The sequence below is a fragment of the Eutrema salsugineum genome, unplaced genomic scaffold, assembly GCF_000478725.1.
Source record: "Eutrema salsugineum unplaced genomic scaffold, Eutsalg1_0 scaffold_7, whole genome shotgun sequence".
NCBI classification, from domain to species: Eukaryota; Viridiplantae; Streptophyta; class Magnoliopsida; order Brassicales; family Brassicaceae; genus Eutrema; species Eutrema salsugineum.
Genome location: NW_006256486.1, coordinates 2,092,441 through 2,115,642, shown reverse-complemented (window position 1 = coordinate 2,115,642; position 23,202 = coordinate 2,092,441). Strand labels below are relative to the sequence as shown.

The following is a 23,202-nucleotide window of genomic DNA, read 5'->3' as shown; positions in this document are numbered from 1 at the left end:
AAGGGAAATATATCCATTGGAATAGTAATTTATTAAATTTAATAAATAAGGAAATAAATTCATTGTTTTTCAGGAAAAGACATAGCAAAAAAAAGTTATATTTAGATTTTTGCCATTTTTGGATATATGAGTAATGAGTGTATTCTACTTAATTTGATATATTTTCTTATCTCTTGGTTTAATGTGTTTTTGTTCCATAGAAGAATCAGAAATGTATATTACCAGGGAACATATCTGAACTCTTGACCGTCGTCATTTATGATATTATGAAACAAAAAGCATTAATTCGAATTTGTAAATTAATCAAGTGGGTTAAAAATGGGAAGCTTAAGAGATACAGGGATGGGATTGGAAATAAAGGAAATGGGTTTGGTGAAAAAGGGGTGGGTTGGTGAAGAAAGGGAGATAGATATTGATTGGGCTTTGGTGGGGAAAGTGGGCCCATGTTGACGATAAAACCTAAACAACAGTCCAAGTAAAAATGGAAGAACTATGACGATAATTTTCACCAACCCCACCTCTTTTCAATTATTTATATAAATATCAAAGATAAGAAAGTAATATACATATCTCCAAAATCAATGGACAATAGTTTTCTTCACCAAACACAATCCTTTCTTCAATTTTTCTTTTTGTAAGTGGGTTTTTAGATGATTAATAGATATAGATTTCTATAGAGGTGAGTAATCTTATATGTACAAATCGTGAAATAGTTCTTTTTGTATAATCATAAGACATCTCCCTAATCTATAGATCTTTTCCAATTGAGTTGGACTTTTCAAAATAAAAATCATCTTATCTTAAACTAGTGATCAGCAATATTGCTAGAAGGTGACTAACCACAGAAATGCTACAGGTCTTTTACGATTGCGATTGTCCATTAATTGATCATTGAATTAACTCTTAATAATATCAACCAAAAGAATACAAAATCAGTGGATAATAATCATATAATGTTGTTATCTCTCAGACTACCAATTAAGATGCGACACGTGTATGAAGTTTTTCGAAACTGCACCGGCCCGGGCAATAAGTTGACGAAATAATCTCGGCCTCCCCGACCCGAAAAATAGTGCTTTCGAAATTAAGTCGAGTGTCATAGTCACTTCTCAGGCATTTCCGCATGCGAGCCACAGAGCATATATATATGAAAAGACGTCCGCATCACATGCATGCAAAGCATATGCTATTGTGAGTTTGTGACCAAGATGATGTCAAATTATAAAAGTCGGTCAAATTGTACCACTAAACTCTTGGATCTCTCCTCGACATAATCCAAGAAAAAAAAAGCCATCAGTTTTCATTCCATCGAATCGGATTCCCCGACTAGTTAAACTGATACTTTCTGATTTGAATATCTGAAAGTCTTCTAAAAAACCAAAGCCATGCATTATGACCATATTCTTGTGACAAAGTGATATAACGGTGGATGGCTGAAGGAACACGTCATTCAACACGTGTTGTAAAGCTCCCCTATGATGATAGAACATATTCAACCGTGAATAAAATTTAAGAAATCTCTGTGACTGGCGTTGCATTTAATGTCTCGCTGATATTTCAATATCATCAAGAAAAAAAAAAGAAATGAATGCAATGTAAAATAACCACATAGTTTATTCGTTATACTTTGGGTATTTATTCAAATGAAATAGTCTCTGCTGATATCAAGTATTGGTCATGTGGAGACAATGCCTTGATGAGCAAGTCTCTTCTTTGTTGGATGACCCAACGGTAACAAATGGAAGTTAACTGCAGTGACTATTTTTGAACTAAAGATAAACTTACTTTTGGGACCACATACATGGGAAATGGCGATTGCTTAAATGGAAGAACAAGAGCATTGTCTATCCTCTAAGGGCTTATTGTCGCGTGTATACAAAAGCAGTAAGTCACGCTCTGCAGTCTGCAACAGCTAAAGCAAGAAACAACAACTGGCGTTTAGCGTTTTGGATCGACTGGAGCAAGCGGCTGGGTCATGAGGAAGCCCTTGGTGCCTAAGCACTATAAAAGGAAGATGCTTTGGGATAGAGAGAGAATTGAAGAGAACTTGAGAGGTTGTAGAGAGATTGTAGCTAAGAGAAAATTCTATTTAGCATAAGCTTTGTAATAGTTTTCTTGATACAAGTAAGAATCGAAGAGTGTCTAAGTGCTAGTGAAGGGCATTAGGCGGATCTCTTGATTCTTCTTTTTGTAACAGCTGCTCTCTATTGGTTCTAGTGGATTCCGAGGTGAGCCTCGGCGAGATGTAGCGTCCTTTAACGGCGTGAACTCGTTAAACTTGTGTGTGCTCCTTTTCTTTCAGTTAGTTTCTGCATTTCATCATCTCTGCAATCTCTTTCCTCTGTTTTAGAACTCTGTTCTTGAAGTGTGTTCCGTTAACTATCACTCAAAGTCTCAGATCTTGGTTTGTTGCGTCTCAGGCTAAAGAAAGTCGACATTTTTTTTGCACATAGAGTCCTAACAAAGTGGTATCAGAGACAGGTTGCGGTATCTGTGGTTCCGAAGTTGAATCTCAAAGCCGTGAACCATGTCATCGTCAAGAGTTGAGATGGAAAAGTTTGACGGTCATGGAGACTACACTATGTGGAAAGAGAAGCTCGAGGCACACCTAGATATACTAGGACTCAGTGTAGCTCTCAAGGAAACTGATACCTCGAAGGAAGCACGTGTAGAGAGCAAGGATGAACCAGAAAAACTTGAAGAAAAATGCAAGAAGGCTCGGAGTACGATAGTCTTGAGCCTGACAGATAGAGTCTTAAGGAAGGTCAAAAAGATGAAGACTGCAGCTTCAATGATGGCGGCTTTAGACCAACTGTACATGTCTAAAGCCCTTCCCAACCGGATCTATCTGAAACAGAAGCTATACAGCTTTAGAATGTCTGAAAGCATCTCCATAGAAGGAAACATCGATGAGTTTCTCCATCTTATAGAAGATCTGGAGAATACGGAGGTGCAGGTTTCGGATGAAGATCAAGCCATTCTCTTGTTGATGTCACTACCTAAACAGTTTGACCAGCTCAGAGATACCCTCAAGTACAGCTCAGGAAAACGTGAGTTAACACTTGATGAAGTCGTTGCAGCTATACACTCAAAGGAACTTGAGTTCGGATCTATGAAGAAGGGTATAAAGGGTCAAGCAGAAGGTCTCTATGCCAAGGAGAAGACTGAGACCAGAGGAAGAAGTGAACAAAGAGAGAAAGGAAAGTCAAGAGCAAGGTCCAAGTCTAAGAGTAAACGCGGATGTTGGGCTTGCGGTGAAGAAGGACATTATAAAAGTTCATGTCCAAATAAAGGGAAACCTCAGAGTAAAGTAAAAGATCAGTACAACAAGGGGGAATCCTCAAGTGGGAAAGGGAACTTGGCTGAAGCGACATGGCTTTATGTGTCTGAGGCTTTGTCATCTACAGACATACATCTTGAAGATGAGTGGATCATGGATACCGGTTGCAGTTATCACATGACGTATAGAAAGGACTGGTTTCATGAATTAAATGAAGAAGCAGGAGGTTCTGTCAGAATGGGAAACAAGACATTAGCAAGGGTCAGAGGTGTTGGTACGGTTAAAGTCAAGAACGAAGATGGTCTGACGGTTTCACTTGCAAATGTGAGGTACATTCCCGAGATGGATAGGAACCTACTGTCTTTGGGAACCTTTGAGAAAGCCGGTTACAAGTTTGAATCAGAAAATGGATATATCAGCATTAAAGCTGGTGATCAAAATCTACTGACAGGAAGAAGATTTGACACCCTGTATCTACTTCATTGGAGACCTGCAGTTGACGAGTCACTTGCAGTAACAAGAAGGGAAGATGACACAGTGCTGTGGCATAGGAGACTGGGTCATATGAGTCAGAAAAACATGAGTATCATGACTAGAAAGGGTCTTCTCGACAGTAAAAAAGTGTCAACATTTGATACATGTGAAGACTGTATCTATGGAAGGGCAAGAAGAGTTGGGTTCAACCTGGCTCAACACGACACAAGAGAGAGACTCGAATATGTGCACTCTGACTTATGGGGAGCTCCATCCGTACCTCTGTCTCTTGGTAAATGTCAGTACTTTATATCTTTTATCGATGACTATACAAGAAAAGTATGGGTTTATTTTCTGAGATCAAAGGACGAAGCCTTTGAGAGTTTTGTTGAATGGTCACACTTGGTGGAGAATCAAAGTGACAAACGGATTAAGACACTCAGGACAGATAATGGTCTTGAGTTCTGCAACAAAGCCTTTGATAATTACTGTGAAGAAAAGGGGATTCAGAGGCATAGAACATGTGCATACACGCCCCAACAGAATGGCGTTGCAGAACGCATGAACCGTACAATTATGGAGAAGGTGAGAACCATGTTGAATGACTCAGGTTTGCCTAAACGCTTCTGGGCGGAGGCCACTCACACGGCGGTTGTTCTCATAAACAAGACTCCCTCTTCTGCTCTCAATTATGACATTCCCGACAAGAGATGGTTTGGTAAGACGCCTGTATACAGCTACCTAAGGAGATTTGGTTGTGTTGTGTTTGTACATACAGACGATGGCAAGCTTAGTCCGAGAGCAAAGAAAGGAGTGCTTCTGGGGTATCCCACTGGAGTAAAAGGATATAAAGTCTGGTTACTTGAAGAAAGGAAGTGTGCAGTGAGCAGAAACGTGATATTTCAAGAAAATGCAGTCTACAAGGATCTTCAGAGTCAGAATGACCATCCTGTAGTTGAAGAGGATGATCCCTGCAGATCGTTGCTTGATCTTGACTTGGAGCCAGAAGGAGATTCTAGCTCAGGTGGAGCCTCACTGCAACACTCCGGTGTTACGTCCTCATCAAGATCAAATCCACTCTCACCGAACAGAAATGAAGGAACAAGTGATGACTCTGCATCAAGAAGCCATCATGTACCTCTAAGTTATCGTCTGGTTCGTGACAGAGACAGAAGAGAGATTAGACCACCGAGGAGATTTGATGATGAAGACTATTATGCCGAAGCCTTATACACAACTGAAGATGGTGATGCAATTGAACCGGATAGTTTTCAAGAAGCAAAAAGAGACATTCACTGGAAGGAATGGAGTCTAGCTATGGATGAGGAAATGAATTCTCAGAAGAAAAATTTCACCTGGACGAAGGTCTTAAGGCCCGAAAAACAGAAGGTGATTGGTTGCAGGTGGATCTACAAGTATAAACAAGGGATCCCTGGTGTAGAGGAACCTCGCTTCAAAGCTAGACTCGTGGCTAAGGGATATGCTCAAAAGGAAGGGGTAGACTATCATGAAATCTTTGCACCGGTTGTAAAGCATGTCTCCATAAGGATTCTACTTTCAGTGGTGGCACAAGAAGACCTTGAACTTGAGCAGTTAGATGTCAAGACCGCCTTCCTCCATGGAGAACTCAAAGAAAAGATTTACATGGCTCCTCCTGAAGGATACGAGTCAATGTTTAAAGAGGATGAGGTGTGCCTTCTCAACAAATCCTTGTACGGTCTCAAGCAAGCACCTCGACAGTGGAATGAAAAATTTGACAACTATATGAATGAGATCGGTTTTGTGAGAAGTGAACATGACAATTGTGCCTATGTGAAGTCTCTGGTGGATGGTTCAATGATGTATCTACTCATCTATGTGGATGACATGCTTGTTGCAGCCGGAAACAAGGAAGCTATAGATCAGTTGAAGATGGAACTCGGAAACAAATTTAAAATGAAAGATCTCTGAGCTGCAAAAAGGATCTTGGGTATGGAGATTACTCGAGACAGAGAACAAGGTGTTTTGTGGCTGTCGCAAGAAGGGTATTTGAACAAGATTCTGGAAACGTATGGAATGGGAGAAGCTAAACAAGTGGCTACCCCATTAGGGGCTCATTTGAAGTTAAGTGCAGCAACCGAAGATAAGCTAGCAAGAGATGAAGAGTACATGAAGTCTGTTCCATATTCAAATGCTGTGGGTAGTATCATGTACGCAATGATCGGAACAAGACCAGATCTAGCTTATCCTGTAGGCATTATAAGTAGATACATGAGCAAGCCGATCAGAGAGCATTGGCTTGGGGTAAAGTGGGTTCTGCGATTCATCAAAGGCACACTGAAGACAAGATTGTTCTACAAGAAGAGTCCCGAATTCAAGATTGTGGGTTACTGTGATGCTGAATTTGCAGCTGATCCTGACAAAAGGAGATCCATTACAGGTTTGGTATTCACATTGGGAGGTAATACCATAAGCTGGAAGTCAGGGTTGCAGAGAGTAGTCGCTCTGTCCACAACGGAATCTGAATACATGTCATTGACCGAAGCCGTGAAGGAAGCTTTGTGGCTTAAAGGGCTGTTAAAGGAGTTTGGTTTCGAACAGAGGAGTGTAGAGATTCACTGTGATTCCCAGAGTGCTATTGCTCTCTCGAAGAATAACGTGCATCATGAGCGAACCAAACACATTGATGTCAAGCATCACTATATCAGAGAAGTGATTGCTAATGGTGATGTTGAGGTTGTGAAGATTTCGACTGAAAGGAATCCAGCTGATATCTTCACCAAGATTCTACCTGTGAACAAGTTTCAATCCGCTTTGAACTTGTTGCAGGTCAGGTCTGAGTGATAAAACTCAGGAAATCCGAGGCCGGGATCCAGGAAACTAGAATTCAAGGAACGTCTCTCTCTCAAAAGGAACAAGAAAATGACTTGATCATCAGGTGGAGATTTGTGGAGACAATGCCTTGATGAACAAGTCTCTTCTTTGTTGGATGACCCAACGGTAACAAATGGAAGTTAACTGCAGTGACTATTTTTGAACTAAAGGTGAACTTACTTTTGGGACCACATACATGGGGAAATGGCGATTGCTTAAAATGGAAGAACAAGAGCATTGTCTATCCTCTAAGGGCTTATTGTCGCGTGTATACAAAAGCAGTAAGTCACGCTCTGCAGTCTGCAACAGCTAAAGCAAGAAACAACAACTGGCGTTTAGCGTTTTGGATCGACTGGAGCAAGCGGCTGGGTCATGAGGAAGCCCTTGGTGCCTAAGCACTATAAAAGGAAGATGCTTTGGGATAGAGAGAGAATTGAAGAGAACTTGAGAGGTTGTAGAGAGATTGTAGCTAAGAGAAAATTCTATTTAGCATAAGCTTTGTAATAGTTTTCTTGATACAAGTAAGAATCGAAGAGTGTCTAAGTGCTAGTGAAGGGCATTAGGCGGATCTCTTGATTCTTCTTGTTGTAACAGCTGCTCTCTATTGGTTCTAGTGGATTCCGAGGTGAGCCTCGGCGAGATGTAGCGTCCTTTAACGGCGTGAACTCGTTAAACTTGTGTGTGCTCCTTTTCTTTCAGTTAGTTTCTGCATTTCATCATCTCTGCAATCTCTTTCCTCTGTTTTAGAACTCTGTTCTTGAAGTGTGTTCCGTTAACTGTCACTCAAAGTCTCAGATCTTGGTTTGTTGCATCTCAGGCTAAAGAAAGTCGACATTTTTTTTGCACATTGAGTCCTAACAGGTCAAATATGAAAAATTCTAAATGTTGACAATAGAAAATGAAAAGAAAAACTAACTTTTGTAGATCCAAGAAAAAAAATAATTGTAGGAATTATTTACATGGTAAAATGATTAAATATCTATGTAAAATCATGTTTTATAAATTTCTCAAAAAAGATTCCGGATTATGGAAAATGGCAAGTATCGGGACGCATGTTTAGTTGGGGTACGATATGATAATTATTAATGATAATGGTACGCTTCTATGATGTCATTTTTCAAATGATACAATTCGCAGATGCAAAAGTCAGTCATTTTTCCCTGAATATTATTATGTACGATTCTTTTCTTCGTAAAATGTTTCTTTACAAAACATGCAAGAGAAAGGATTTGAGAATGTTTCTCTTTATCTGTGTCTCCTAACTCCTAAGCCTAACTTATTAACTAGAAGACTCAAAAAGAACTCTATTCATATCCCATTCATAAATTCAGATGTTGTTGGTGAAGGGCAAAATCGTCAAATATCGATGGTTCACAGTTCACACTTCACACCAAACAAAAGCTGAAGGAGACAATGCATGTTGTTGTCCAAGTCATCTTTACACAAAATATTAATTGATTCTACAGATTTGCAAAAATAAGTTTTACTTTTCATCATATATATAACTACTTCTCAAGTCCTCTCATAATTAAATCCCAAGTGTTTCTATCGTTTAGTGTTATGACTTGTAAAACTGAATCATTAATCGTTCTAATCAGAATATGAACTAAAACAGAGAAACATGAAAAGAACCAAGTTTCTTTGGAGCAGTTTTCTTTCAGCTGCAGCAACACTTCTCAAGAGGCTGCAGAAGAATTGATCATTAGACCAGGTAACACTTTTTGATCTTGAAATCTAATTCTCATTTTCTTTTTGACGTAAAGCGAAACTCATTGACAATACACCTTGTTTCACCTTTTACACTTGGTATATAGAGGAATGATGCTGATGTTTCATCCTTAAAGTCTAATGTAAGAAAAAAATGTCTTCTTCTCATTAATCAATCAAAGTCAGTACGTTTTTCCATATACAAGAGTCATTAATTAGTCACTTAATTGTGTAACTAACAACCTAACCGTATAAATAACTAATCAACGAACTCAACTCAAGCTAGCGAACCATCATCACTAAATTAAAGTAAAGCATCATGGTTCAACAAGTATCAACCTTTTTCATATAAATTGCTCGTTAAGTACCAGATTAAGGATTTAGCATCGATCTCAGTAGCTGGTAAAGCCTAATAGACTTTGTGATAAGTGTTTGCAGCTGACTTTACACGTGGCTTGTATATACAGAATGATAAAGCCGCAAATGTAAAATCGAAATCAAATGTGCAAAATAAACGGGTTTTTTCTTCTTCTTTTGTTGGAATTACAATTACCCAAAAAATGCCGATGTTACAGCTAATCGATTCTTTAATACAGCTAAACCAAAAATTACGATGTGTATGTTGAAAGTAATTTTTATAATAGAAAATCAAGAGATATCAACACTACTGTATTTTATATAGAAAGAATTAATAGTCCCCAGACAAGACATAAATATCACATTATTAGTGTCTTTATATACACATCAACAAATGTGAAGATAATACTTTTGATTCATGTGTAAATAGATTTTCTTCACTGACTTAAATGGATAATCATAGAGACAAAAGTATATTGTGAAAACTAAAAAAAAAATTGAAAAAAGGAAAAAAAATCTACGTCCACTAGTTTTCAACACTGTTAAATAAAAAAAGCAAAACAAAAACAATTGTATTTTGTTGTCACATACTCACATTAGTCATTTACAGGGAATGGTAAGTAAGTAGAAAGTAAGGAAATAAATGTGAATACAATGCATTAAAATTTAAGTTTTGACAACTAGTATCTAAAAACAATGTAAACTCCTTCCATAAAAAGCCATAAAACCAAAAAATTACCTTTGGAAATAAAAATACCAAATATTTACATTTTTTAAAGATATAATTTTAATATATGTTGAGAGAGAGAGAGAGAGGACTGTGTGTGTGATTTTATTTGTTTGTCGAAATCTGGGAATCATTTGATACTCTCCTTTGATCGATTTTCTGCATCCGTGAGGAAACCAATCGGCGAGCTCAATTCGTCTCATTCGAAATCGGAAACCTGTGATTTCGCGCGGTCCTGATCCGGCTATTTTCTGATCGTCGGATCAGCCATTCGATTTTATCTCCGAGGGAGAGTGTCTGTGTGTGTGTGTGTGAATCGGAGAGAGACAGAGAGGGAATGAACGGTGACGATGAGGCCGTCGCAGCTTCGGCAGACCCATCTCTGCCTCTGGATTGGAGATTCTCTCAGGTCTTCGGTGAACGAAGCGCTGGTGAAGAAGTTCAAGAAGGTAAGTCATCGGTTGACTTGGATTTCATCGGATTTAGCTTACGATTCGATCTAATCTGTCTAATTGGAATTAGGGTTTTTTAATTTGGATATGTAGATCTATTGGGGGGTTATTGAATTGTTCGATTATATTACGTTTTCTTCCCATCTTTGATGGGTCATTAGAAAGTTTTGGTTTTTGGTCAAGTTTGTATTTGTTATGCTTAATGGATTTTGTATGCTTGAAGTTGAGCTTGCGTGACTAGATTTCATTCTGCTGTTTTGTTATGAGAGGATGTTATTCTGAATTTTAGTTGAAATTCTCAAAACTGTAGCTGGTGTTTCCTCTGCAGTTGATATAATCTCAGCAATCGAATTTGATCATTCCGGCGATCATCTTGCTACTGGGGACCGTGGAGGACGGGTTGTTCTATTCGAGAGAACCGATGCCAAAAATGTAAGGCCTGCCTTTGCCTTGCAATCGTTTTTTGAAAAAAAAAAAGGGAATTTGAGAGATTTGGTTTGATGTTGTTGCATGGTATCAATTACAGAGCAGTGGAGCCAGAAGGGATCTTGAAGAAACTGATTATCCTCTGAGGCACCCAGAGTTTCGGTATAAAACAGAGTTTCAGAGTCATGACCCTGAGGTATTTGGTTTTGCTCTGTCTTCTTAATTACAACATCTGCTATACCTTGTTTCCGTCTTCTCATACTTGAACCTTGTCTACAGTTTGATTACCTCAAGAGTTTGGAGATAGAGGAGAAAATAAACAAAATTAGATGGTGTCAAACAGCGAACGGCGCTCTTTTTCTCCTGTCTACAAACGATAAAACCATCAAGTTTTGGAAGGTGAAAATTTCCTCCATTTTGTTTTGATAGGAACTGTGGTCTACACTACATTATAGGAACTGTGGTCTACACTACATTTTGTTTGCTTCTGGATATTTAGGATGTACAACGATCAAAGCTGAAACTTTCCTGGTCAATATTTTGAACTCTCTGGGCATTGACATTGTTTGTCGGGTTCCTCATTGTGTCTAAATTGTTCTGCATCCTTAATGTAGTTAAAGGTTTTTCTTTGGATCTTTCTCTATCAATAACCTGTTGTGATGAGTATGTAGAGGTAATTCTTTCCTCTTTTTTCTTATGGGAGAGTTTTAACAGGTCCAAGACAAGAAGATCAAGAAAATTTGTGATATAAATTCAGATCCTTCAAGAGCTGTAGGTAATGGAACCATTGCAACCTCGGTGAACGGAGGAGTACCTGAAGCGAACAACTCATTTATCCCAGGAGGCATCTCATCCCTGCGGTTGCCAGTGGTAGTTGTACCATGAACAAATATTTTCTTTTTGTTTCTGGCTTCCTAAATATTTTGAACATTCTAATTCAGCACGAACTGAAGTAAAACCTGCATCATATGGCGAATCTTTTTTTACCAACTTTCTGGATGATTCTAAAACTCACGTGAAGGTTTTGAATTGGGCCAATTTAGCCATTATAACATGGAGCGTATCATGTAATATATGCGCCCAGAAAATGATTCAGTTTGACTTGCGCTTTTAGTATTAGTCTTCTGTGCATTTTCCCGTTCCATGACTTTCTCAACCTCTGATTAGGAATTGATTCTTAAGTCATGCAATATTAATGCTCATTTGTAGACTAATAGTTCATTTGTCACATACAGGTAACCAGCCATGAGTCGAGCCCTGTGGCTAGATGTCGAAGAGTATATTCTCATGCTCATGATTATCATATCAATTCGATCTCAAATAATAGGTAGGTTATTCACCCATTTTGGAATTCGACTTGCTTGCTTCTTACTATCAACTGCTTGTTTCTCTGTGAGAAATTCTATGATGTCACTATAAGTCTCTGATGAATTGGTCTTTCTGTATAATCAATCCATTTTTTTGCCTTTCTATTCGAGCTGACATCTCGTTGATATTAGCTTGATATGTATACTTTCATTGTTAATGTTCTTTTCCAAATATTTTTTTTTCTTAAAATCAGTGACGGAGAAACATTTATTTCTGCTGATGATTTGCGAATAAATCTTTGGAATCTGGAGATTAGCAATCAAAGTTTCAATATTGTTGATGTCAAGCCTGCGAAAATGGAAGATCTCTCTGGTAAGTAAGCTGTGGTTTACTGTTCTTTCAGTCCAGTTTATTCGCTGCATGTTATGGTGGTCTATTTTGAGGTATATTGCACCCATATGTAGCAATTGGATGTTATATCCTGCGTAACTTATACCGCATTTGTTCTTGCAGAGGTTATCACATCAGCAGAATTTCATCCTACCCATTGCAATATGTTAGCTTATAGCAGTTCGAAAGGTTCAATTCGCCTGATCGATCTCCGCCAATCAGCTTTATGTGATTCACATTCCAAATTGTAAGTCTTGAGACTAGCAATTCTGTTGCTTCTATATACTCCGGTATAACTTGAAGGACAATCTAATAACCTTGTATAATTATCCTAGTTAGTTCTCTACTTCATCCAAGTTTTGTCTCTCGTTTTTTTATTTGGAAAAAAACATCCATACCAGCAGAAGAGATAAGTGTCTAGTAGCAACGGCTAACATTGCTTGTTTCTGCAGGTTTGAGGAACCAGAGGCAGCAGGTCCTAAATCGTTCTTCACTGAGATAATTGCTTCAGTCTCAGACATCAAATTTGCTAAAGAAGGAAGATATCTACTTAGCCGTGACTACATGACACTTAAGGTCCATACTTACTGTTTCCATTGGCAGTAATTGATATGCCGTTGAAGCTATCAGTGGCTGGTTAACAAGTTTTTCTAAACTGAACTCATGGTTATGTTTTGAATGTCAGTTATGGGACATCAACATGGACTCAGGTCCAGTAGCAACCTTTCAGGTTCATGAATATTTGAAACCGAAGGTCAGTTTCCTTTACTATAGAGAGAGCTGCACTTTACAAGTTTGTGCATAGCTGATTGGTACTCCCTTTCCTGTGGCCATTTTCAGCTCTGTGATTTATATGAAAATGATTCCATCTTTGACAAGTTCGAGTGTTGTATAAGTGGCAATGGATTGCGAGCAGCTACAGGTTCTTACAGGTATGCCCTGGAAAGCAGATCATCTTTTAGTATGTTTTTTTTTGCATTTCAAATGACTATGATTCCTTGTATAATCATTCTTCTGGCTTTCATATTTTATCCAGCAATCTGTTCCGTGTATTTGGTGTTTCCCCGGGAAGTACCGAGACTGCAACCTTAGAAGCAAGCAGAAACCCAACGAGGTAAACTTGGTAAAGCGATTAAGAATTAGTGTGCTGGATCTTTTGTTTTTCCGGAGTGTTGCTAAAGAATTCTTGTTGTGGTTATATCATAGGAGACATATCCCAATTCCCTCGAGACCATCAAGAGCATTAAGCAGTATAACGCGTGTTGTAAGTAGAGGTTAGTCTTTTTCTCGCCCCTTTCCTCATTTAACCATATACCCTTCTAAGAAACTGGCAATCAAAATTAGTAACTATTGAAATGGTAAAAAACAGGATCAGAGAGTTCCGGAGTCGATGGAAATAGCAATGCTCTTGATTACACAACGAAGTTGCTGCATCTTGCTTGGCATCCAAACGAGAACTCAATTGCTTGCGCCGCTGCAAATAGCTTGTACATGTACTATGCTTAAAACGATATTCAGCAAAAAAGGCGCATTTCCTTGCTCTGGACTCATGGTGATTGATGGGAGATTGCTATATACATCATCATCATCATCGATCGATCACATAAGCTATGTAATCATCGTGTTGGACTTGTGGGAAAATGGCAAGGAAAAGGCAAGCAGTGAAAGTCAAAATTTCTATTTTGAAGTGTAGAATTTACTTGTGCACCTGGAAACTACTTTTACAGGCCAAGAAAGAAAAAAGAAAAAAATCCGATTGGAAGAAATCGTGATTTTAGTAAGCTAATCTCATATGACTTTTGGATTGGATATAGATTAGATTTTACAATCTTTTCTGGTCTTATGTAATCATTGTTTTATTGATTCTTTTGTTAAACTTGTTTCTATTTTCTTGACTTATTAAAATAATACATTTCAGTTACCAAATTTGTTTACTCTTATTTAGTTATTTATTTTGGCTTTTAGTAATATCAACAAGCAACGCTAGTAACCCCTCCAAAGTTAAAATATATAACTTGAACAATTGGTTAACATTGAGACAAGTATTTTAAAAATTCGAAATATTTCAGATAACTTTTGGATAATTTTCACCAGTTTTTACAAATTCTCAACTATATGTTCCAAATCTGACCCATCCTCAGATATTAAATTTCTTTTTTGTCCAAAACGAACGAATAGTTATTTTAACATAAATTGAATAACTGATAAACATGCGTGAGACAAGAAATTCAGGACTGGTAAAATATGTCCCGAAAGACAATGTATAACGTTTTTATAGACTAGAAAAGTGTGCTATTTTAGCAAAAATCCAGAATAAAAATATTAAATCGTTATATATCGTAAACTTTTACATATATTGAAAACTAAAATCTTAATAGACAAAGACTACTCTCAAAAAGTCCATTCGAATCACATACCAAATCTCATTTTACTGTTGTCTTTGTGGTTACTTAAGACTAAACTGAACCATCCATAATTTGTCGTCCTAGATAGCCGCAAATCGTAGCCGTAGAAGTGCGTCAGGATCAGTATACAAACGGTCAGCGATAACGGCAGCTTAACGCGACGATAAAGATCATCAAAAACTAGTTTTGACACTTGTGCGGCTCTGGTTCAGTGTATCACGATAGAAAGTGACGGTGGTGATTCGATGTTCCAGGTAGGGTTCCAAGTCTAATCATGCTTCCACCTTTTCATTATAGATTTTTGCTTGTTAAGCACGCTATCTGTTTATTTATCATATCGTCTGACTTTGTGTGTATTTGCCTTCGTTGATTTTTAAATTTAATTTTTTCTTTATGCTGCTAATTAATTCCTTACTACTGTATTAAATTTTCTCGTGGGATCGAGGAAGTGTGTAACTGTGAAAGTTACATTCTCTATTCACGTTTGACGTACACGGAAATAAAAATAGATATGGTTTTAAGTTTTTATGAGAAAATATAATATCCAATTAATGCAGGCGGATTGGGTTCAACGCGATATCCCAAAAAATTACATCAAGTAAATAAACTCTTTAAGATATTAGATAAGTCAACAAGTCAATGATAAAGTTCAACGCGTGGAATTTTGTCAATGAAAGCATTGTAGGAAAGTTCGGAGAAAGTTCACTGGTTCGTAACCAATGTTTTGCAAACAACATAAAAGAGATTATATTTATATTTATCCATTCAGTCAACCGTTAAACTCAAAACAAGTAGGAGTTTGTGCAAAAAAAGTTTAAAGTTCTATCACTTGTTTAGCAAAAAAAAAAAAAAAATCTTCATCACTAAATTATTTACCATTGTCCATAGAGAAAATATAAATACATGTTTCAATGTTTTAATATTTTAAAATAGATATTTTTTTTAAATCCGTGACAAGTAAATGAAAATTCAGAAAAAAGCAAACAATAGTTGGAATTTTTCTATTGAAAAATTTAACTTTGATTGGTAATTATAAACGTTTGTATTACAAAAATGTCAAGAACATCAGCCGTTTCTATATTTAGGGATTAATCTTAAATTTAGCTCGATTATTTTAAAAGTGAAGACATTTTTTATGCCCATCTATTATATTAAAACAGATGCACATTTAGTACTTGCTTCTAAACACTCTTAATGTTTTTTTAAGTGTTTAAAAATAATTTTAAAAATAATTTATATTTAATTTCGAAAATTAGTTATTAATTTAAATATTTTTAGAGTTTCTTAAATATAGGTAATTTAGATTTAATTTGATTTGATTAAAAATAATAAATCAGATATTAATTTAGATTTGATTTAAAGGTTCTAATTTAAATAATTTCTATACTATTAAACATTTTTATCAAAAATATCTAGAATTTTTGAAAAAAAAAAATAATTCACATATGAAAAATAATGGTCATATTTGAAATATAAAATATTTATAATGATGTAAATGATATGATATTTATGTTGCTTATATAATATATTTACGATTATGATTTATTTACAAATTAATAATAAAATAATATGTAAAATTCAAATGTATAATTTAAATATTAAAAATATATTTTTTAAAATTCATAGAACTAAAAATATATATAAAAACCGGGTTAAAAATATTTTGGTAACTAAAATCACTAATTTTGAATTACAAATGTATATCGAAAATATATTTTTCATACAAAATAAAAACATAAAAAATTAAAAATTATTGCATACACTATAATGTTGTTTGAAAAACCAATTGTACAATCCCTTTATTGATTAAATTTTAGAAAACTATAATGCTAAATAATACTGTTAATATATCTCAAACTTTTAACAAATATTTATATTATACGGTAATATGAACGGAAAAGTTAGAATTATGTTTTTATAATAGTTTATTTTGAATTAATATTAGCGGATAGGTTAAAATTATATTTTTATAATCATAATTAATTTTAATACTATAAAAATATATCTAAACATAAAAATCAATATTTTCACTTATTAAAAAATATATTTATAAAAATAATTATATCTAAACTCAAAAACACAAATTATATTACAAAATTCGTTAAACAATAAAAATATTCCCGTGCAGATGCACGGGCTTAAAATCTAGTTAACAATTTAAAACTAAACTACAAAAGTCAACAAGAAATTAGTCTTAGAATTTTTAGATCAACACAAAACTCTTTCACTAGAACCCAAAAGGCAAAAACAAGAGATTTGAATAAATCTAAAAAGTGTTGAAGTTGTCATTGTGTGATACAAAGAAACATCTCTTTCAATCTCTCTCTCTCTCTCACTCACTCCACCAAATATCTCCACTCTTTATCTCTCTTCCTCAATACCCCATTCATATTTCGCAGTTTGCCACCACCAAAAGATTCCATCTTTACTCTTTTTAAAAGCTCTCTGCACTAATCAGATTTCACGTAAAGGAAACAAATTTATACTTCATCTTCCCCAAAAACCAAAAAAAAAAAGTTTTCGGGTTCCGATTCAGAGGAAATTTTACAGTAACAGAATTTTCGTTTGTTTTTATTCCCGAGTGAAAAAAAAAATGCAGGATATGACGTCAGCAGCAGCGTATTACCAGCAAGCGATGATGATGACGACGACGGCGAAGCAGCAACCGGAGCAAGAGCAGCTAAAGTGCCCTCGCTGTGACTCACCCAACACCAAATTCTGTTACTACAACAATTATAATCTATCACAGCCCCGTCACTTTTGCAAAAACTGCCGTCGTTACTGGACCAAAGGCGGTTCCCTCCGTAATATCCCCGTCGGCGGCGGATCTCGCAAGAACAGCAAACGATCATCTTCTTCTTCGTCGTCGAAGACCAAAACAGTCGCTGCTTCCGATCAGAAACAAGAAGAAGAGGGTATTAAAGGGAATTCGGGTCAGGAAATTGATCCAACCCGGATGTTATACGGGTTACCGGTTGGAGATCCGATTGGTGGGAATTTCAGTTCGCTTTTGGCGTCGAATATGCAGATGGGACTTGGAGGGATTAATTACGATTCCGGGTCACGTTGGTATCCGGGTACGGGTTTGGGTTCGGTCTCGGGTTTTCGGAGGAGTGATGACGCGTGGACTGCTATGAATAGAGTCGAGAAGAATTGAAAGAATCTCAAGGGTAATTTGGTCTAATCGGTATAGATGTCGTTTTTTTTAGTTAACGCGTAGTCAATATAACAACAAACGATGTCGGTCCATTTAGTGATATAATCTTTTATTTCACTTTTTTCTTTTCATTTTGCGAGTGTATGTTATATGATGATATTTGAATAGAATTATTATAGAGCGAACAATAGCGAGTGTATGTTAATTTACTTTTACGAATCCGATTTTTGTTTTTTCTTGTTTCACAGAATATTATTACTGAAATGAGAGTTGACACATTTTGTTTTCTTTGAAAAAAAAGCACCGCGTTTACATCTATGGTACAAATTCTAGCTAGGATCAGAAATCTATTTATAGTCAATTCAGTCATAATTTTACTAAGATAATGTGAACGAGCAAACATGTAAACGAAAGTCAAAAGAAATGAAAAATGTGGTCCAAGTGGATGGATAAGTCTTAACTATTAAGAAATCAGAACTAATATAGTCCACTTCTTAGGCTCTATTTTGGGTAAAATGATTTGAAATGATGACTGATGAGTTGTTGTTATCAAATGTTGGGGCTTAGTTTGATTTTGACAATGCTTAACTATAATTGTAAAAGCTATCATCTCAATGACTCATCCACTCCACTGATGGGCGATTCTATTTATAATCCTGATGGCTGGTTTAATTTTATGGACCACATAGCTCTTTTGGTCATTGTATTTCAAGAATTACACAATTTACAGTGCATGAATATGAAGTATATTCGTCTCATATTATTAGCCAGTACATATTAGGTAATGAAAAAATTAACAAACATGGTATTTTGACATCTTTATTCACCAGTAAAAATACCATAAATTTTTTCACTCTAAACAAAGATTTACTGAATTTTGTAGATTTGAAAACCTATTGTGCCATGGGGAAAAGAAGTCGTAAGACTGAAACAATTGTCGGTCTTTATAGTATGATGACAAAAAATCCAAGTCTCTTGACATTGTAGAATTGAAATTTCTGAGGTGGTCTATAATAAGCTTTTGACGATCTGAATGTTTCATGAACTAAAAACCAACAAAAGAGAGAGAGAGATTACATAGAGACGAAGCGGGCTTTGTACATAATGATGTACGCCATATGCCAATCACCTGTGAATTTTTTTACTCAGCACAGAAAGAAAACGGAAACGAATCAGATAAAAAACGCGAGAACCACATTATGCGAGTCAAAAAGAAGCAGATCAAAGCTTTCGGGTTTTACCTCCTCCGGATAGCTTTGTGATGTCTTCCTCACGTTGCAGGCTCGGGTGGTCATCATCATATTGAATCCATTTGCCTGTAAATATGTTAATTGTTGTGAATGATAGAGAAGATGGTTTGCGTGTGATAGGAGAGGTAAAGTTTATTAGAGAAAAAGGAACTAACCACTCTCTTGCTTCACCCATGCAACATAATGACCAGAGTCAGCACTCCTGCCCTTGTGGGTCAGCACAGAGACCAGGTCATAGATTCCGGTCATGTGAGTTTCCTTCTCAGAAGAAGCACCTGTAAGGTCCCATTACGAAACAGAATTAGATTCCTTACCATTAAGATCTGACAAGATTCTTGATTGCTTGGATACGAGAACATGGACAAACAATCATCCAAGTATTACATCATTATCAAGGTTTCTTCAATATTATCACCATTGATTAGAGCTATTTTTCCAGTTATTTATATTTCAATTTTAATTTCGAATATCCAGCTCAAAGACTATGGCTAACAACAGGAAGATTCTGGCAGATTTTCTTATTACCAAAGTTTTTAAAATACAGCATACAACCCAATTATGTTTTTTCTTAAACAGGCCCGAAAAATGTTCAATATGGGTCATAGAAACAGTACCTTCCTGTGGGGTAACGGTGGATGATTCTCCACTTCCATGTGATGACGCCTGCAAACAAATACAGAGCAAAAATGTTCTTAGATGATTGTACTTTACATATGATTTATAGGTACAATAAATGTATCGTACCTCTGCATCAGTCATTTTAACGTCGCTGTCCTTTGCGCTACTCTTTGCACTAGTTTGCAGACCAAGCTTTTTACCTTCCTCATCTCTAAGTTTCTGAAACACACAGCTGTCAGTTGATTTGGTTAACCAGCTCAGATATATTGAGCTCACCACATATAGACAGTGCAAACCTGACGAGGAGCTTCCAGTTTCTTCCGAAGATCCTCAGAACAAAGGTCATAAATATCCAACTCCAGCGGATAATCCACTTTCTTCAAAGATCAAAAGTTGGAGACGTTACCATATAATGTTGGGCATCCGAAGTTTGGGTTATGATAAAAACAAAAAACAAAAACGTACCCTGAGGATCTTTGCTTTCTGATTAGTCTCCCTTTTCCAGAAGAATCGCACAAACTGAACGGTCAAGTACCTTCAAGATCAGTAGAAGATAAAGAAACTTCGTGTCAGAGGAAAAAGGATTAGAAGTTGCTGTAAGTCAGGAAGTTGACGAAGTTAAATTCCCTGGTACATGCTGGATATGAAGCATGCCACAGAAGGATTACAGAACTGCGATGTGCAATAATGTCGCAAACAATAAGCAGAGACTGATCACCTTGGCAAGGAATCTATAAGGGACTCCTTCAGGTAAAGCGCAGAACGGCCCAGAGCAGGAGAAGTTTTTTCAAGTTCCCCTTTCAGTCCCTGCAGTAAACGAGAAGGATTGGGGATGTTCATCAGACAAATACAAGATATTATAATAAGCAGAATATCAAACAAACGTTTTTCCATGTACGCAGTATATTAGAGAAACATGCAGGAATAAAAATCAGAGACAAGTCTACATTGGAATTATTAAAATTACTCACATGTTTTAATCCTTCATGCAAGTGGTTTACCTCATGTGATATATGACATTTTAGAGAATATACAGATTCTGTCTCTGAGCTTTCTTCGCCACTTTCTTGACAATGCAACCTACAGCACAGATACCAATATTAACACGACTGAATATACTAAGCAAGGTGATAAAAACCACTCAGGTATTTACATCTTCAATTGTCAATATCACATGAACAAGCACTTCAACCAAAATTTCATATATTCCCAGTAGGAAAACCCTCAATAAATGTGTGGGTGGGTGTGTATCACAAAATTCTCTGGAAAGTTTTCAAGCACACCTAATTTAATCCTTAAGAGGTAGAAAATGAGTAAGTGAAATGCTATAACTACGAATTTTCAAGTATCTCCCTTTCCTAGGATACCAAGCAGATGTGCTTTACCCCAGGGTAAGGAGCAGGAGTTTGATGGGTTAAATTAGAGAATGAAGACCTTTTACAGTTTTTGCATTGTATGAATGATCTATACAAATAAATAAGACATATATGACACTGAGAAGTGAATTTTGCACGGATACCTGCTCCGAAGATTGACACCAAAGAGAGCTTTTACAGCATCAGAATCTTCGCTGGAAGTTGGTGCTTTTAGGGACTGAGAAAGAGTGTATAACAGTTGTGTCCAACATTCTTCGGCATCCTGTCAGACATTTTAATAGCAAGGGTTTACAAACTGAAAGGTCACAGGCTTAATGCAACCGAGTTTGCAGTGAGAAACAAACCTGCTGCATGTGCATTCCATTCTGCAACTGGCTAAACTGAGGATATTTTTTTCGTAATACCTGCATCAAGACCAAAGTTGATATGAGCTAAGAACTAGAATTTTCCAAATCTTATGATGATGTATGGACACTTATAATGAGAACTAGCACAAGGAATTTGAGATGAAGTTTCCATACAAGACCACAGAATACTAACCATCCAGAACTGCGAAGGCGAAACAGCATTGACACTTTTGTCAAGATCACTAAATAGCTCACGAGTGGCAACTGTGAGCATGTGAGAAGTCTGGTCGACATCATTGCTCCGTCCGGCAAGTGAGTAACTAATTAAGAGGAAATTCTTTCTCTGAGATAACGATACTGAACAAAGACAGTGCCCTCGGTTTTTATTGTTAAGAACAGTTAAGCGTAAGAGATGAACTTTACTTGGACAATGCAGCTTTCAACTCCGGGACAGATTTTAAGCACTGTACCGTAGAGTTCATGTAACACGTGTTGCCAAGGTTGACAAGGCCAGCACTGTAACCCTGAAATCAATTGTAATGTTAGTTAGGTGATAGGACGGATGCCCAAATTTTCAGAATTATACAAACAAAACATGACACCCAACTTTTACAAATTAGAATGCCTTATGAACAAGTTGGGTTTATTTATTTATTATTGATCTGAACTCTATGCATGTGCATTGTTAAGTTAGTAGCAACTACCAAACTCCAAGAAACACAGTGATAAGGCATGCTTGTTTAGTATACTGCATAACAACTGCTACTAGCCCTAGTCTTAGTCATTTGATTCCATAAGGGGGATACACAAGGCTCATATCACACACTTATAATCAGCAGTAAAAAGAATTACCAGGTTAGTGGCTTGCTCTTCTTCAGGTAAATCCTCTGCAAAAACAATGGCCTTTTCCGGAGCTTTCACTATTTCATCTGCAGTTCCCATCATCATCAGTTTTTGACCCTAGAATGAACAAAGAAAATGAATAAGCATCATTTCAAAATGAAACAAATAAGAGCAAAAAAAAAGAGTGCCAACGAATGCAGATAAGAGCTTTACATCTTTCACTCCAATAGCGGACCAATCTGCATCATCCTGCGTCAATCGAAAGAGATAGACTATTGTCATCAACATGGATAAACATCTCTGGTGAAACAAAGTAACCTAGAAACCAAAAATTACCTTTAGGAGTCCACCTTTGACCATGATCTTTTGCCGCTCCGGTGGTACTCCAGTCAAATCATACAACTGAGCCTTGAAAACATAAGGAGGCAGAGTAACATCAATCTCGATACCTTCAAACACTTTCTTTTGCCACTTGACGCTTACTGTAAAATCAACAATCAAATCACCATATAATTAGGTTTACAACAGTCAACACTCTGGACAAATCTAACCATCCATTGACACAAACTACAATATCAACTCTCGTTAATCTCAGGCAAAAACGAAAAACCTAATCACTATCCTTCCTACAACGGAGAGGAAAAACAAGATCCGATTCCGGATTACGAAATTTCCAATCGCAGAATAGCCTATATCAACATCCCACCGACAGGAACGAATTCGAAGTAGGAAAAAAGAGGACGAGGAACAGAAATACATCGATTTAAGCATTTTCTAATCGAAGAAATCGAAAGAGAAGTAACCTGTGAGCATCTTTGCCGTGAGAACTGAGAGTCTTCTTGCTTGGAGAGACGGTAACGAAGCTAATTTTGTTCCTTCTTCTTCTCGAGCTTTTTTTTTTTTTGGGTTCCACGAAGTTCGATGGTTCTTTGAAATATGTCATCGTCTCTTCCTTTTTGGTGGTACCGCCCGGATGAAACGGGTCGGGTTTATAAACATTCGGGTCGGATTTGTCCGTCTAAAAATCGGTCGAGACCATCTCGGTGGCCCAAACCGGTTAAAATGTTTGTGTAAGTAAAACGAGTTTTTATTTATGTAGGCATCCCATTCTATTTAGAAATGGATTTTAATACTTCTATGTAGAAAATGGTTCTACATGAAATGGATGATTTTAATTTTAAACGAACGAGCAAAGATTTATTGTTTGGTTTGGTAGGCAAACTACTACCTTC

General features: G+C 36.6%; 3 protein-coding genes across 9 annotated transcripts; 2 read left to right on the top strand and 1 right to left on the bottom strand.

Moving 5' to 3' along the window:
• The first annotated feature begins 9,463 nt into the window (after positions 1 to 9,463).
• Positions 9,464 to 13,895, top strand: LOC18010672 (serine/threonine protein phosphatase 2A 55 kDa regulatory subunit B alpha isoform). 6 transcript variants are annotated; one of them, XM_024150389.1, is made up of 14 exons: positions 9,464 to 9,847; positions 10,161 to 10,282; positions 10,377 to 10,472; positions 10,556 to 10,675; positions 10,991 to 11,146; positions 11,506 to 11,603; positions 11,838 to 11,956; positions 12,098 to 12,221; positions 12,427 to 12,550; positions 12,660 to 12,728; positions 12,815 to 12,906; positions 13,011 to 13,088; positions 13,181 to 13,248; positions 13,344 to 13,895. In XM_024150389.1, the coding sequence occupies exons 1-14, from the start codon at positions 9,736 to 9,738 to the stop codon at positions 13,478 to 13,480; spliced, it is 1,515 nt and encodes a 504-aa protein (XP_024006157.1). In that variant the 5' UTR covers positions 9,464 to 9,735; the 3' UTR covers positions 13,481 to 13,895. The 6 variants fall into 6 exon arrangements, with proteins under 6 accessions (XP_024006157.1, XP_024006158.1, XP_024006159.1 ...); XM_024150390.1 differs by having other exon boundaries at positions 10,991 to 11,149; positions 11,512 to 11,603; XM_024150391.1 differs by having other exon boundaries at positions 9,465 to 9,847; positions 11,512 to 11,603.
• Positions 13,896 to 16,653: 2,758 nt separating this feature from the next.
• LOC18010374 (dof zinc finger protein DOF1.7) lies at positions 16,654 to 17,806 on the top strand. Its single transcript, XM_006392946.2, has one exon. The coding sequence runs from the start codon at positions 16,973 to 16,975 to the stop codon at positions 17,534 to 17,536; it is 564 nt and encodes a 187-aa protein (XP_006393008.1). The 5' UTR covers positions 16,654 to 16,972; the 3' UTR covers positions 17,537 to 17,806.
• A 634-nt stretch (positions 17,807 to 18,440) lies between these two features.
• LOC18010691 (ubiquitin carboxyl-terminal hydrolase 6) lies at positions 18,441 to 22,892 on the bottom strand. Of its 2 annotated transcripts, none has more exons than XM_024150409.1 (17): positions 22,774 to 22,892; positions 22,307 to 22,452; positions 22,184 to 22,219; positions 21,980 to 22,087; positions 21,551 to 21,651; positions 21,321 to 21,447; positions 21,125 to 21,184; positions 20,924 to 21,042; positions 20,376 to 20,484; positions 20,123 to 20,211; positions 19,870 to 19,939; positions 19,701 to 19,781; positions 19,531 to 19,623; positions 19,401 to 19,449; positions 18,942 to 19,061; positions 18,778 to 18,852; positions 18,441 to 18,665 (listed from the first exon to the last, which is right to left on the bottom strand). In XM_024150409.1, the coding sequence occupies exons 1-17, from the start codon at positions 22,781 to 22,783 to the stop codon at positions 18,610 to 18,612; spliced, it is 1,449 nt and encodes a 482-aa protein (XP_024006177.1). In that variant the 5' UTR covers positions 22,784 to 22,892; the 3' UTR covers positions 18,441 to 18,609. The 2 variants fall into 2 exon arrangements, with proteins under 2 accessions (XP_024006177.1, XP_024006178.1); XM_024150410.1 differs by having other exon boundaries at positions 20,406 to 20,484.
• Positions 22,893 to 23,202: the final 310 nt, after the last annotated feature.

Coding starts and splice junctions, on each gene's coding strand:
- LOC18010672 (XM_024150389.1), top strand. CDS start 9,736: ATGAACGGTGACGATGAGGCCGTCGCAGCTTCGGCAGACCCATCTCTG. Junction 11,147..11,505: donor CATCCCTGCGGTTGCCAGTG/GTAGTTGTACCA, acceptor TTCATTTGTCAC/ATACAGGTAACCAGCCATGA. Junction 12,729..12,814: donor ATGAATATTTGAAACCGAAG/GTCAGTTTCCTT, acceptor GGCCATTTTCAG/CTCTGTGATTTATATGAAAA.
- LOC18010374 (XM_006392946.2), top strand. CDS start 16,973: ATGCAGGATATGACGTCAGCAGCAGCGTATTACCAGCAAGCGATGATG.
- LOC18010691 (XM_024150409.1), bottom strand. Junction 22,220..22,306: donor TCAAAGGTGGACTCCTAAAG/GTAATTTTTGGT, acceptor CGATTGACGCAG/GATGATGCAGATTGGTCCGC. Junction 19,624..19,700: donor AACTGGAAGCTCCTCGTCAG/GTTTGCACTGTC, acceptor TGTGTGTTTCAG/AAACTTAGAGATGAGGAAGG.